We start from the raw sequence: 13,934 nt of genomic DNA, 5'->3' as shown, positions 1-13,934 counted from the left end.
ATATACAGTGTTTCTCTCATATGTGGGGTTTAGAATTATGTTTATTGACTGTTATAGCATCAAACCCAAACAAGCCCATAAAGATAGGACTTTAAAAACTCAAACTGTCAAGAATATACATTTTCTTCACATTTTATGGTATAGTGACTATAGTCACATGTTGGGAAACTGATCATGACTTAAGAGAATTCCTAAATATCTATGAGTAAAAGATACATTACATCAATTTTAATAAGGAATGAAAGTAATAATCACTCTGAGAATTTTACAGAGAGGATTAAAAAACCATTTTCCCACGTGGCTTCAAAATTTCCAGAAATTTTACGTATCTTCTCTTATCAGGCATGTACAAGAACTTCATTCACAAATTGTGGAAACATCTCCCGTTTGCAACCCTGAATGTGAGCACGGGAAGGAACACAGTTCTTGGGAAATTATCACAATTCCCTGAACTTGCATTCGTGTTCCAAAGTGCAAATATGCACAAGTATGCACTTCTGAAAAGGTGCAAATCCCCCCAAAATCTTCATTTTCACATTTTAGCCTGTGGGAGACAATGCGTATTTTTGATTGGGGAAAAATGCGCATTTAAAAAGGTGTGCGTGGGGGTTTCAATTGGGGGGAAATGCACACTTTAAAGAATGTGTATTTTTCTAGATCAAAAATGCACATTTTTCCCAGTTGAAAAAAGTGCTCACATTCAGAATGCAAACAAGATGAAGCAAGCTTTGAGGAAAAAATCAGAGAACCTCAACAAGCTTGAACACTACATGTTTGCCTATGTCTTACATAAAAGTCTTCCTATCACGTAGAAATCATTTTGTGACAGTAAAGCCAAGGTAGTAATAGATGAACACCTTGGCTTAGGCATTTCATTAATTCTAAAATAAAATACTTCATAATCCAAAATTGTTCTATTCCCCCCCTTTTTTCTTAGCCTTTGCACACAAATATGTAATCTTTCTTGATTTCAGTGTAAATTTAGGGCAGAAAGAGAGTCATTTTATTGCTGCTGTTGTTAAACAATTTTGAGTTTGGAAATCCTTGCTGATCTACTGCAAATCACCAAGAAATCTACCAGATGTTGATCTGGCTTCCATCCACCCCTGGACTATACCACTTCAGATTGCAAGAACATGGTTGCATGCTCCCATGTGTAAAAGCTTTCCCCTTGAAGGGTGTTAACAGATCAGATTGGTTAAGCTAAAAGGACCATACCATCTTCTTTTTTCAGTTCACGTTTGAATTTGTTCTATGCGATAGAAGAAAATTACATTTACATTGTTGCAAATCCTTTCTGGCCGCACTGAATCTTCTTTCATTCACACAGACCTTTGCGCACTCTCTCTCTTTTCATTCCCAGCCTCGAACCCTGCTATTTCTCTCCACCCAACACCTTTCCTTGCTATTTCTCTCCCTTCCCTGTCCCAAGCCTTTTTCTTTCTCTCCCTTTCTAGCCCCTAGCCTTGTTCTTTCTCTTTGACATACCCCTTTATCTTGCTGTTTTTCTCCACTTCCAGCCTCTAGCCTCACTACTTCCCCCCCCACGCCTCTTTATATTGCTGTTTCTCCCCCCAGCCTCTAGACTCACACTTTCTCTCTCCTCTACCCCTTTGCCTTGCTGTTTTCCTGTCCCTCCCTCCTAGCCTCTAGCCTTGCTGTTTCTATCTCTCCCCCCCCCCCCGCACCTCTTTTGACTATCCTGGCTCCCACGGCAGCTATTATGTAACTAGCCACATCCTCTGTGGGAGCAAATTTGTAGTTGTGCCCACAGCAGTTTCTCCAATTTCCAAATGTTCCCATGGGTCCGAAAAGGTTGGGAGTAGGGATGTACGAAAGTCACTTACCTTTCCACGGATTATGTTCATGGTGTGTGGGGGGGAGGCGTTCCGTCCCTCCCCCCAGAATCCTCGATGGGGGGGGGGAGGTGATCTGTTCTTCCCCCCCGGAATCCTCAACGGCCGGCTGTGCTCCGTGGCGGCTCCGCGGAGCAGCCGGCCAGGCCCAGGCCAGAGCCATCCGCAGCCAGATTTCCGGCCACGGAGGGCTCTGGGTAAACCCCCCAAAAACACGTGTACGCAAATGGCGGCGGCTACGGCCACTGCCATTTGCGTTCCTTATTTTTCACCGTCTTATTTACGTAGACTAATACGGCGAAAATAAAGGGGAATGCAATAGCGTAGTGGGCGCTATTTGCATCCCTTTTTGATTCACCGTTTTAGCCTACGTAAATATTTACATAGGCTAAAACGGCAAATCAAAAAGGGATGCAAATAGTGCCCGCTACGCTATTTGCATTCCCCTTTATTTTTGCCTTAATAGTCTATGTAAATATTTACGTAGACTAAGAGGGTGAAAAATAAGGAACGCAAATGGCGGTGGCCGTAGCTGCCGCCATTTGTGTACGCGGGTTTTTTTTTTTAACCCAGCTGTAATAGGCTACGTAAATCTTTACGTAGCCTATCACGTCTCTGTAAAAAAAAAACAACACACAACAACAATCTCCCGACTGCAGATGGCGGCGGCGGCGGCCGGTCGGAAGACCAGCCACCGGAGCTGCCGCCGCCGCCCGGAACATCTGCCCCAGGTAAGTCTCGTCCCGGGGGGGGGGATCTGTGGGGGGCCAGGGGTGGAATTCTCTGATATCCCTAGTTGGGAACCCCTGCTCTGCCCTATTGGTACTCAATTCAAGTTTGTAGGTTTCTGCAGTAGAGTTTCCTTAAAAAGAAAAAAAAGTCACGGGGAAATTATATGCATCTATATACAATGGCCCTGTTGGCATGTAATGGTGGCAAATTGTGGGTTAACTGTGGATTAAGTAACCCTCGATCTACTGCAGCGTGTGCCCAGCATGTGCCACAATAATTTTGAATATGCAATCTCTAATCAGACCAAAGGTTATTCCGTGATGTGCTAGCCCTGACACTATGGGTTAATTGAAGGTTAAACAACCCACATTTAACCTATGATTCGTTCTCAGGTTAACTGGGTTGTTTAACCCACAATTAACCCGTAGTATCTGGGTTTGCACGTTACAGAATAACCCCCAATGAGGCCGATTGCAGATTGCATATTCAAAATGGTAGCGGCACACAACCCCAGCAAATTGTGGGTTAATTAACCCATGATTTCCTGCCAATACATGCGAACTGGGTCTATGGGTTAATCATGGGTTAAACAACCCACAGTTAACCTAAGGTTATTTCTGAAGAAATGCCTGTAAAGTAACTATTGTGGTTCTGTAATGTGTACTTTGTGGGGCCTCTGTGAAGTTACAATGTATCTTGAGTATACCCGAGGCCTTGTTTTCTTTCTGTCAGAGTCCTGTGTAGTAGTTGTTGAGTGACATTCTGACGTGGGGGAGAGAGAGAGAGACAATTGCTTTGAATATTGTTAGATGGGGCCTGGATCAGGTAAATTCAATTCTGATTGGCTGGGGATTCTAGCTAGATGGAAAACAGTGGTTGGAAATGGCAGTTAAGGTATGGCAGTTAACAGGAGTTTAGTCAGAGTTTGTCTGTGGAGAGAGAGGGAGAAGGTCTGCTGGTTGGTATGTGGTGTTTTAGAAGGACTGAGGACAAAGTGAATAGCTATTATTTCTCTGTGGGATAACTAGGGATGTCAGAATTCCACCACGGCCTGCCGCCCGCCCCCCCGCGGATCCCCCCTTGGACGAGACTTACCTGGGGCGGATCTTCCGGGTGGCGGCGGCTCCAGCGGCGGTTTCTGCGGCGGTGGTGGCTGGTCTTCCGACCGGCTGCCGCCGCCGCCCTTTGCAGTCTTGTAAAAACACACACACAAAAACGACGTGATAGGCTACGTAAAGATTTATGTAGCCTATTATGGCTGGGTTTTAAAAAAAAACACCATGTATGCAAATGGCGGCGGCTATGGCCGCCGCCATTTGCGTTCCTTATTTTTGGCTGTCTTAGTCTACGTAAATATTTACATTGACTATGACGGCGAAAATAAAGGGGAACGCAAATAGCGTAGCGGGCGCTATTTGCGTCCCTTTTTGATGTGCCATTTTAGCCTACGTAAAGATTTACGTAGCCTAAAATGGTGAATCAAAAAGGGACGCAAATAGCGCCTGCTACGCTATTTGCGTTCCCCTTTATTTTTGCGGTCATAGTCTACGTAAATATTTACGTAGATTAAGACGGCCAAAAATAAGGAACGCAAATGGCGGCGGCCGTAGTTGCTGCCATTTGCGTATGCGGTTATTTTTTTTTCCCCAGAGCCCTCCGTGGCCGGAAATCTGGCTGCGGACAGCTCTGGCCTGGCTGGGATAACTAGGGATGTCAGAATTCCACCATGGAGTGGAATTCCACCACAGAGCTGCCGGGGAGCACAGCCGGCCGTGGATGATTCTGGGGGGGAGGAACGGATCACCTCCCTCCCGTCGAGGATTCCGGGGGGAGGGACGGAACGCTTCCCCTCGCACCATCAACATAATCCGCAGAAAGGTAAGTGACTTTCGTACATCCCTAGGGATAACCTTAGGTGGCTGGTGAAGATCAGTAGGAAGCAGGTGGCTGTGTTATCTGAGAGGCTGCCCTAAGATCTTGCCAGAGAAAGGTTATACAAGCAGGCAGTAAAAACCCAGATAAACTGTCCTAGCAGTCAGTAATCCAGTGGGAGGAGCTTTTGTTGTCAGAGGAAGACTGTACCCAGATGCTGGACCTGGATGTAAGGGTATTTGGCTGGGGTGGAAGTTTAGGGAATTTGCCTTAGGTAAAAGAAGTCCTTAGAGCCTTGTATCAGCATCAGTGTCTCTTGAGTCCTAGAGAATTGTCACTAAGCAGTCTTTTGAAATGCCCAAAGTAAATATTAGCAATCCCTAATATTTAGCATAATTAATATTAGCAATCCCTAAATATTTGTACAATATTTATGTACAAAATATTCCTATAATAAATTACTTCTTTAATTGTTCAGCTGGTCTCTAGTGTTTGTGCCCATCTCATGCCTAAGCCTCTTATACCAGTTACTAGGGGTTTTTAAAGTATTCTAATAGAATTGGTGACAGGAGAAAAGGGTCAGCTTGTGGAATTCTTGAGTTGTAGTGGCAGACTGTTCCTTAGGCCCATAAATATAAGTATTTATTTATTTATTTATTTATTTATTTATTTATTTATTTCTATACCGCCCAATAGCCGAAGCTCTCTGGGCGGTTCACAAAAATTAAAACCAAACAGCACACAATAAAACAATTTAAAATATACAGAACATTAAAACCACAATATAACAATGCAACCACAATAAAACCTAGCAGCAGTGCAGGAGTTTAAAATACAGATTTAAAACAGCAAAGCTAAAAGTTCAGAAAGCTAAAATGCTAAAATGCCTGGGAGAATAAAAAGGTCTTCACCTGGCGCCGAAAGGAATACAATGTAGGTGCCAGGCGAACCTCACTAGGAAGCTCATTCCAGAGCCGGGGTGCCACAGCAGAAAAAGCCCTCCTCCTAGTAGCCACCCGCCTCACTTGCTTTGGCAGGGGCTCACGGAGGACGGCCACTGACGATGATCTTAAGGTCCAGGCAGGCACATATGGGAGGAGGCGATCCTTCAGATAACCTGGCCCCAAGCCGTTAAGGGCTTTAAATGTTAATACCAGCACTTTGAATTGGGCCCGGAAATGGACTGGCAGCCAGTGCAGCTGGAATAGTACTTGCTATAAATAAAGTATTTGCTATAAATAAGATACTCCATAGATGAGAATGTCCAGTGAAGGAGCAGTTTCCCCATAGGTAGCGGCAGTAGTGGGGAGAGGAAATCTCCCTTACGTTCTTAGGTTAACTGGATTGTTTAACCCATAGTGTCCAGGTTCGCATGTCATGAATCAACCTCCAGTTGGGCCAATTTGAAGTTGATTATGCAAAGCAGAAGCAGCATCCGCTGGGCCCGCACTGTGGCAAATCGTGGGTTACTTGACCCACAATTTGCTGCTATTACATGCAAACCAGGTCAGTGTGTAGTTTGGCCGCCACTCTTTTATGCTATTATATGAAATTCATAAGCTTGTTAGTTCAGTTACTGCTTGCTTGCATGTTTAAACTATGGTTTACAATTCTGTTTGGGAGTAGGGGCAAGCACTTAGTTTCCTGGTTTGTATAACGCTTTGTCACTGGGGCTGAGATGCTTCATCACAGGGGCTCCTTATGCTTGGGGAGGAGGCTCCTGCTCGTTTGCAGGGGGCTCCTGCAAATATAGACTGCAGTCTATATTTGCTTCTTTCATTCCTGTCTTCCTCTCAGTTACAACCTACCCCAAACTTGCCTTGGTCTTATTCTAGATGGAATAATTCCTGAAGAAAATATTGATTGATTTTTGAAGTCTTTTTAAAGTCTTCTTTTAGTAATTAGTAATATTACTATTCTATTCTATGATTACCTTTTAACAAAAACAGAATTTGGTTTTCTTTCATTAATAGGAACCTTTTGGACAGAGACACATTTTCAAAATCCGATCCAAGTAAGTATTGTATTCTTTTGATGCTTCTCTGTTGGAATGAGGTAGTGATGAAATGATGCTTATTGTCTCTTCTATTCACTACTCACCACGTAGCTAAATGTTTTTCTTTAGATTAGTCTGAATTCAACACGGGATAGAATAAAAGGTCAATAAAGCCTCTTTCATGTATACTGTATTACTCAGGAATCACTGCTGATAATGACATTAGTTCTTGTAAATAAATCCATACCCCAGTACTGTAAAGCATTGTTGTTGACAAGTCTCCAAAAGGTACTAGCCTGCAAACAATGTTACTTGCCTGCCTTTTTTACACATAAAAGGGGCTGGTAGATGATGGACAGAGTACTTCATTCCTCCCTTGCCAGCCTCCCTTATGAGTAAAAATAAGGAATCTAAAACGTTCTGCAAATTACAAGTGCAGCAGACTGGCAGAAGAGGCATGAAGTGCTATCTGCCTTCTCTGCCAGCCTGTTGCATTTTTAAGCTTGAGTGCACAGGAGAAAGTGTTGAAAATGGAGGAGGCAAAGCCACCCATCTGGGCAGAAGAGAAATCAGGGAACCAGGCAACAAAGGCACCCGCCTGTGTGGAAGCAGAGGTGTTGAAGGAGATGGCAGCAAAGCTGTGCATTCAAATGGTGCCAGCTCCATGACCTTTACTCTGAGGCTGCCAACAAGAAGAAAAAGGCTATTTTTGCCAGCAAGAGCTGTTGCTGGTGTATGTCATTTTAATCCCCCCAATACCTGGTCTGTCCCTGATGTAAAGTTACTTGAACAATGCTCCATCAGGGCCCCAGGGATAGCATGAGGGAATTAAAGTGGCAGGCACTATTTTAACCTGCTAGTGGTTAGCCCAGCAGCATACCATGGGCTAACTGCTGGATTGTTTAGCCTCTAAACAACCCAGCAGTCCGGATTCACACATCATGCTGCACAACCTATGAAGGAGCTGATCATGGGTTGTGTAGTAAAGTGGAAGAGGTGAGCGTGCTGCAGGTAGCATGCCCAGTTGTGCATGACACAGCCCCGTTGGTTTTTAAACCGGTGGATTGTCGTTATGTGCAAACAAGGTCAATGACTAATTAAATACAAAGCTGCTGTAAAGTCAGGGCTGTAATGAAGGTTACCTCGCTTTAATCTGCTATGAATTGTCGTTTATCACTAGTATTTCAAGAAGGAATACGGTGAATGCACAAATGAAATGAATATTTGTTGTGGCATTCTAAATAATGTTTTAAGGAGGTAAAGACGGGGGGGTGGGGGAGATTGCAGGAAAGCCTCACTCCCATCATTGCCAGTAGCAGTGCCTTAGAATGTTGCTTGGGTAGGATGAGCAGACTGGAAGAGCCAACCTCTTTATTCCAGAGTGTTAAATTGTTGGAAGACACTGAATAGTTTCCTCTAGGATTCCATTGACGTGCTAGTTTTATGTGCAGGTGTTCTTAAATAGGAGAACGTTTGGAGATGTAGTCCACAACACTGATTGAGAAAAGTAGATTGATTTTTATTGGCAACGTGTCATGTGGGCACTTTGAAAAGGACTAGAATTTCAACACCTGAAACGTTTGGAACAATACATCTATATTACTGAGTTGTATGAATGGTATCTGGGTGTATTATCTTTTATGACTTTACAGTGGTGTTGCTGTTATAAACAAATTAACCATCTAACTGGCTGGCTATTGAATTGACTGACTTAATGGTTATTAATATAATTTTATGATAACTTTGAAGTCAGATTTGTTAGTCTGTTGGAAGAAGGTGGTCAGGAAACAAAATGGTTTATATTTGGTATGGGCTTGTAATTGTTTGGCATGTTTGTATATATTTCATTCCTAGCCCAATCTACCTTATAGATAAGATAGTTTTGGAGCTCCTGCCTGATCTCATGTTACCCTTTCCCAAGTTACCAATATTAAAATCTTATAGCACAACCATTGTTTTTCCTTCTATGTCCTTATTTTTCCCCATTGATGGTAATTACTTCTCTGACCTATAGATTGTGAAATAAATTTTATTTGTGAGAGGGTTTTTTCTCCTCCTCCACACAGCTGACATGTCTAACAAAAAGTTATTGTATCACTTCAAGTGATACTTTTTAAAATAACAAACAAATCATGGTTTAAGTGAACTGGAGTTTCCAGTCTTAATGAGAATCACATACGCATTCCAGTACAATCTGAAGCAGATGTACCTAGAAGTCAGTCCCCCTGAGCTCAGTGGAACATGCTCTTGAGTGTTTTTAAGATTACAACCCTTGATTCTGTAAGTATGGTTAGTAAAATGTCTTGTATCCTAGCTCATTAGACTAGGCTAATGAATCCTGCTGTTTCAGTAATATTGAACACTAACTCATAAGTCTTGGGTTTTAATTTTTAAAAAATTATAATCTTTATACATATTTACAAGTGAAAAACATAATCTAAATCTTATCACCAGGTACAACATAAATATACATAAATATCAAATACCAGTTTCAATTCAGTAACTCCTAAATGAACTCAGATGTCTTACATAATATTTGAATGTTCTGCCTAATACCTATAGCATTATAGAATACAAGTTTGTAATAGAAATGTTAAAATACAGAATTTTCTGAAATAGATTGCCTGTTCCTTTTTTCTCTCCACAGTCTGTGTTTTATATACACAAGGTATGGGAAATAAAGAATGGAGAGAGGTAATGTTTTTGTTTCAAATATTTATGTATAGCAGTTTGTTATTTGTAATGGTAGAAGGAAAAACGTGTGGATTAGTTCCAATAAAAATGAAAGCTGCATATAGTCATATAAAGGAGACTTAGAATCACATTTTTGAAAGTAATATATAATAGTGGTTGCATTCATACATCATCGTAAACCCAGATTTTAACATAATGACACAATTGGAACGAGCCTGAGCTTGCTTCCTCCTTACCTTGCCTCCTCCCGTACAACCAGGAGAAGGATTTTGGCAGTATTCAGTTTCTCTATCCCTGAATCTCAGCTTGTTGTGTTGCGTGGACCAGGATATCATTGTTTATGGCAAACTATAGCTAGGTTGACACACTATTTTGAAGTTATGTGTGATGTATGAATGTGGCCACTCTGTTCCAGTTCTCGTTAACAACCCATGGTTAACCCATAGTTCTGAGTTTGTACATAACAACAACCCATGATTCAACAAACTATGCTTAATTAAACCATGGTTTGTCGTTTCATGTAAATGAAATGTCCCAATGGCTCTGTTTTTGCATGTGATGATGGCCCATGGGTTAAAGAACGCATGGTTTGACAGGGAGGAGCGGTTGCACTGCCTGCAGAGCTCCTGCCGCTTCTGCTTTTACTGCACAACCCAAGAACAGACAATAGGTTAACATGGGTTAAGGGCTGAACAACCCAGTGGTCCAGATTCGGTCATCATGCTCCACAATCTATGAAGGAGCTGATTGTGGGTTATACAGTAAAAGCAGAAATGGTGGGTGTGCGTGAGACAGCGTGCCCGCACCTCTCTGTTTGTGCGCAACAACCCATGGGTTGTTGAACCGATGGGTTGTCGTTACGTGTGAACCAGGTCACCGTGTTTAAACATACTCACCTCTACATAGGATTTGGTTCTTCGGGGCAGACTAGAAATCACAAGAGCAGAACAGGTTCCCAACCCCTTTTTTCCCTCAATGCTAATGCAGTGGCTGGGAAGGGGGACAGTTAGCAGAGAGAATTAGTGTGTGGAAACAGTTATTCAGCCCTTCTTCTACCTGCCACCCCAGCAGTTTTTAATTTTTTCCCCTGCAGCTGGACTCTGAAACTGGGAATAAGACCATCTAGGTTGATAGGAGTGTGTGTGTGTGTGTGTGTGTGTGTGTGAGAGAGAGAGAGAGAGAATGAATAAGAAAGGGACACACACCTGCACACACTACCCCTCCTATACAGTATTTTATTTTTACCATTGTAAAAATGGTAAAATACCATACCAGGAGTTGCTATTAGTTGAGGTCTCCTCTCTCTTCCCCCCCCCCCCCATGAAAGCATATATAGGTTCATATTCATTGTTGATCTTGTGTATGTGTACATATACGTTACATGTAGCTTTTACTGATGTGCTTTCTGTAAAATAAATTTCTTCTATAGTTTGGAAGAACAGAAGTAATCGACAATACTTTGAACCCAGATTTTGTAAGGAAATTTATAATGGATTACTTTTTTGAAGAGAGACAGAACCTGCGATTTGACTTGTAAGTTTATTTACATACTTTGGGCTTTGATAGTATTATGTCAGTGTATTGATGTACCAGAATACAAATAATTAATGAAGTGGGATTTTAAACCATTTTGACATTATAAAGATAATATTTTAATATAGCAGTAAAATGTCTCTCTAGCCAGCTCTCAATATTGTACTGAGTTATTACAAATTCAGTCCATTGCTCCACAGTTTTCATCACTAAAATAAGATGTGTCTAACAGTGCAATCCTATGTATGTATGTCTACTCAGAAGTATGTCTTGCTGAGTTCAATGAGACTTACTCCCAGATAAGTGTGAATAGGATTGCAGCCTACACTGTAATTAGAATTCAGAATTGAAATTATTGTTTTAAATGAAAGTTTGGGCTACAGTAGATGTCTCATATGAAAATTCTGCTCCAAAATCACAGCTGTACATATTTTATTGTGTTATCAGGTTAATATAAATGCAAATTTTATTGTACTTTGCAAGAGGCATGGCAATATTCACAAATTTACCAGAATACAACATTAAATAAATACAGGCCACAAGGACAGTTGGGATACAGAGAGGGAGTGGGTGAAGAAGGAGGGGAACAAACAACCCAGGGACTGAGAAAGCAAACCATGTTTTGTTCAATTGTCTGCCATACAAATCCTGGGTAGGGCAATAAACCATGGTTTAAATAAACTATGGGCTCTTCTTCGTGGTCTCTCTGCATCACACATATGGGTTCTGCGCCTGCACAGAGACTCATTCGGGAAACTTCCAAGCTGAGCAGGTTTTGGTGGAAAGCCCTCCCCACTGTCCATATTAAATATCGCCTGGGTTCCTGCCTTCCCCCTCTCTTCCCGCCTCAGGGTTACTTTGTGGAGAGCTTCTTCGACAATTTGTCAAAGCTGGGTGGTTTTTTTCACTTCTTCTCTTTTGCTTCTTGCCTTTTTTCTTCTATTTTTATCTTTATTAAAAGAGAGAGTGGTGAAGGACGAGGACAGTTTCATTCACGGCCCAAAAGGCCTCATTTAGAAAATGTACAGCTTGTGGCATTAAAGTGCCTTCTTTGGATGGTCACTCTTTTTGCTTAATTTGTTTGGGAGAATCTCACAAAGTGGAATCTTGCCACCACTGCAAATCATTATCAAAGCAGGGCTGCAAGAATAGGGCAGATCGTCTAAAAGCGATCTTTGGCAGTGGGCCCTTCAGGCAGTAGACATACCTAAGGCCCAGACACCTCGTGAACAGTCTGCTGTTGCTCCTTCAACAAGTGCAAAGGGGCGGCTGCTACAGCTCAAACGTCTTCTCTGTCAACTACGGAACCGGTTTAAATAGACCCACCTATGCCAGGAAGGACTCTAACCATCTCGGTGGCCAGAAAAATTTCCAAAAAAGGCAAAACGCCCCAAATCGGCTGTGGACGCACCGGAAAAAAAGAAGAGGAACAAAGTCTCTAAACAGCAAGAGAAGAAGAGGGATTCCACCTCCACCTCCTTTACTTAATTCTGCTATATGTACTGTAGCCTCTCCCATACAAGTAGTGGTTTTGGACCTGGCCTCTACAGTCTTGGAGGGTGAATTGAGGGACATGCCAGCTCCCCCACCCCGTCCAATTCAGACAACTCAAGACCAAAGATCTAGGTCTCCGACGCCAAACCGTCAGGATACGCAACTGCAGTCTCCTGGGTACCAAATGACATTGTCTCCTCGACAGAGTGCCTTATCTCCTCGATACCGATCTCCGGATTGATACCGTGTGGACTATTGGCGTGGGCAATACAGCTGTGATCATTCTCGCTCTCCAACACGTGATTGGGATTGATATTATGATTGGTCTCCTCCTCCCCGTAGATTGTGGTGAGATGAGGATTGGAGCCTTAGAAGGGATCGAGACTTTTTCCTTGATCACTCTTGTTATTTGGGAGCTACTTTTCCATCCTATGCACCTTTTCAGCCAGAGCAAGTTCCACGGTCCAAAACCCAGGACATTTTCTTGCCTCCTCCTCCGGTACCAAGATGTACTACCTCTATGATGTTGCAAGAGTCTGGTTGGAATCTACCAGCTCCTCCTCCATTTTCACCTCACAGTACAGCAAAAGTGGCACAGACACAACCTGCCCCATCACCTGAATTGAGAGAAGACTACCAGTCGGACTCTTCCTCCTATTCTTCTGTTCCTCCTTCAGTCTCCTCTCTGGTTGATGTAGTTGGAACGAGATATAGAGCATCGCCTTCTGAGGATATGGGACACTTTTCTGAGCAGGTGCTTAGAATGGTGCAATTGTTAGGCATTGAGGTACGACAACTGGCAGAACAACTCCATGATCTGGTGTTCGATGTCATCTCGACGGATATGTCGAGTCCCGTAGCCATTCCCTTCCTCCTGGCTGCAACAGACTTGGAAAACGACTTCGTCCTTGGCCCCGACTTCTAAGAGACTTGTATCCATGTATTGGGTTCAAGAGACGAATGCCTCTTTCCTTTTTGCACATCCAAAACCAAATTCGATAATGGTGGAATATGCTCAAGGCTGCTCTCAAAAACCACACGCTTCGCCTGTAGATAAGGAGGGCTGTAAGTTAGATCTAGTGGGACGTCGTCTCTACTCTTCAGCAGCATTGGGACTTCGAGTTTCCAACTCGAAACATGATGGCCATGATGGCTAGGTACCAATTGTTCGTTTGGAAAAAAAATGGATTTGCTTAGTGCCTACCTCCCTGAGCACCAAAGAGAGTTAGCAAGAATGTTCCATGTGGAGGTGTCCAAATTATCTCGCCAGCAGATAAATATGGCTCATCACCAGACTGACTGCAGTGCGAAGGTGATGGTTGGTTCTGTAGCCTTAAGGAGACATGCTTGGCTCTGCTTTGCGGGTCTGACCCCAGAAGCTCTCTCGAGAATAGAAGAGCTACCCTTTGATGGAGAGAGATTATTTAATGCGAAAATGGATGAGCAAATGGATTCTATACAAAAAGCAAGAACTACTGCTCGTAAAATGGGTATCGGTCAAGTGCAATAGCAACAGCACACCCCTTATCGTCCTCGTCATTGATACCGACAACACCAAACGTACACCCCTAGGCAATCTGGGGATCGAGCACCTAGATATCAACCTCACCAACAACAAAGAAAAAGCTATCCCTTTACTAAGTTTCAACAAAAGACGAAGGGCGACGGGTCCTCCAAACGTCTATGACTCCAGACTTTTTCCTCTGTGCACTGACCGTTACAACCTACCTTTTGAGGATCTCCTGAACAATTTTTAC

General features: G+C 42.8%; 1 protein-coding gene across 8 annotated transcripts in view; it reads left to right on the top strand.

The window, feature by feature from the left end:
• Positions 1-13,934, top strand: part of CPNE8 (copine 8) — a 91,142-nt gene that overhangs the window by 18,019 nt on the left and 59,189 nt on the right. For 4 of the 8 annotated variants that reach the window (XM_084811003.1, XM_084811000.1, XM_084811004.1 and 1 more), the window contains exons 2-4: positions 6,434-6,474; positions 9,104-9,150; positions 10,580-10,683. In XM_084811003.1, coding sequence (XP_084667129.1) covers positions 6,434-6,474; positions 9,104-9,150; positions 10,580-10,683 — 192 coding nt within the window. Of the gene's footprint in view, positions 1-4,200; positions 5,967-6,409; positions 6,475-9,103; positions 9,151-10,579; positions 10,684-13,934 lie in introns of those variants that run through there. The other 4 variants (XM_084811002.1, XM_084810999.1, XM_084811006.1 and 1 more) reach the window with 2 other exon arrangements.

The sequence above is a fragment of the Heloderma suspectum genome, chromosome 7 (genome assembly GCF_057233095.1).
Source record: "Heloderma suspectum isolate Gila_16-S chromosome 7, 16-S_ref, whole genome shotgun sequence".
NCBI lineage: Eukaryota > Metazoa > Chordata > Lepidosauria > Squamata > Helodermatidae > Heloderma > Heloderma suspectum.
The sequence above is the reverse complement of the archived record's forward strand: the minus strand, read 5'-3'. Positions and strand labels throughout refer to the sequence as shown.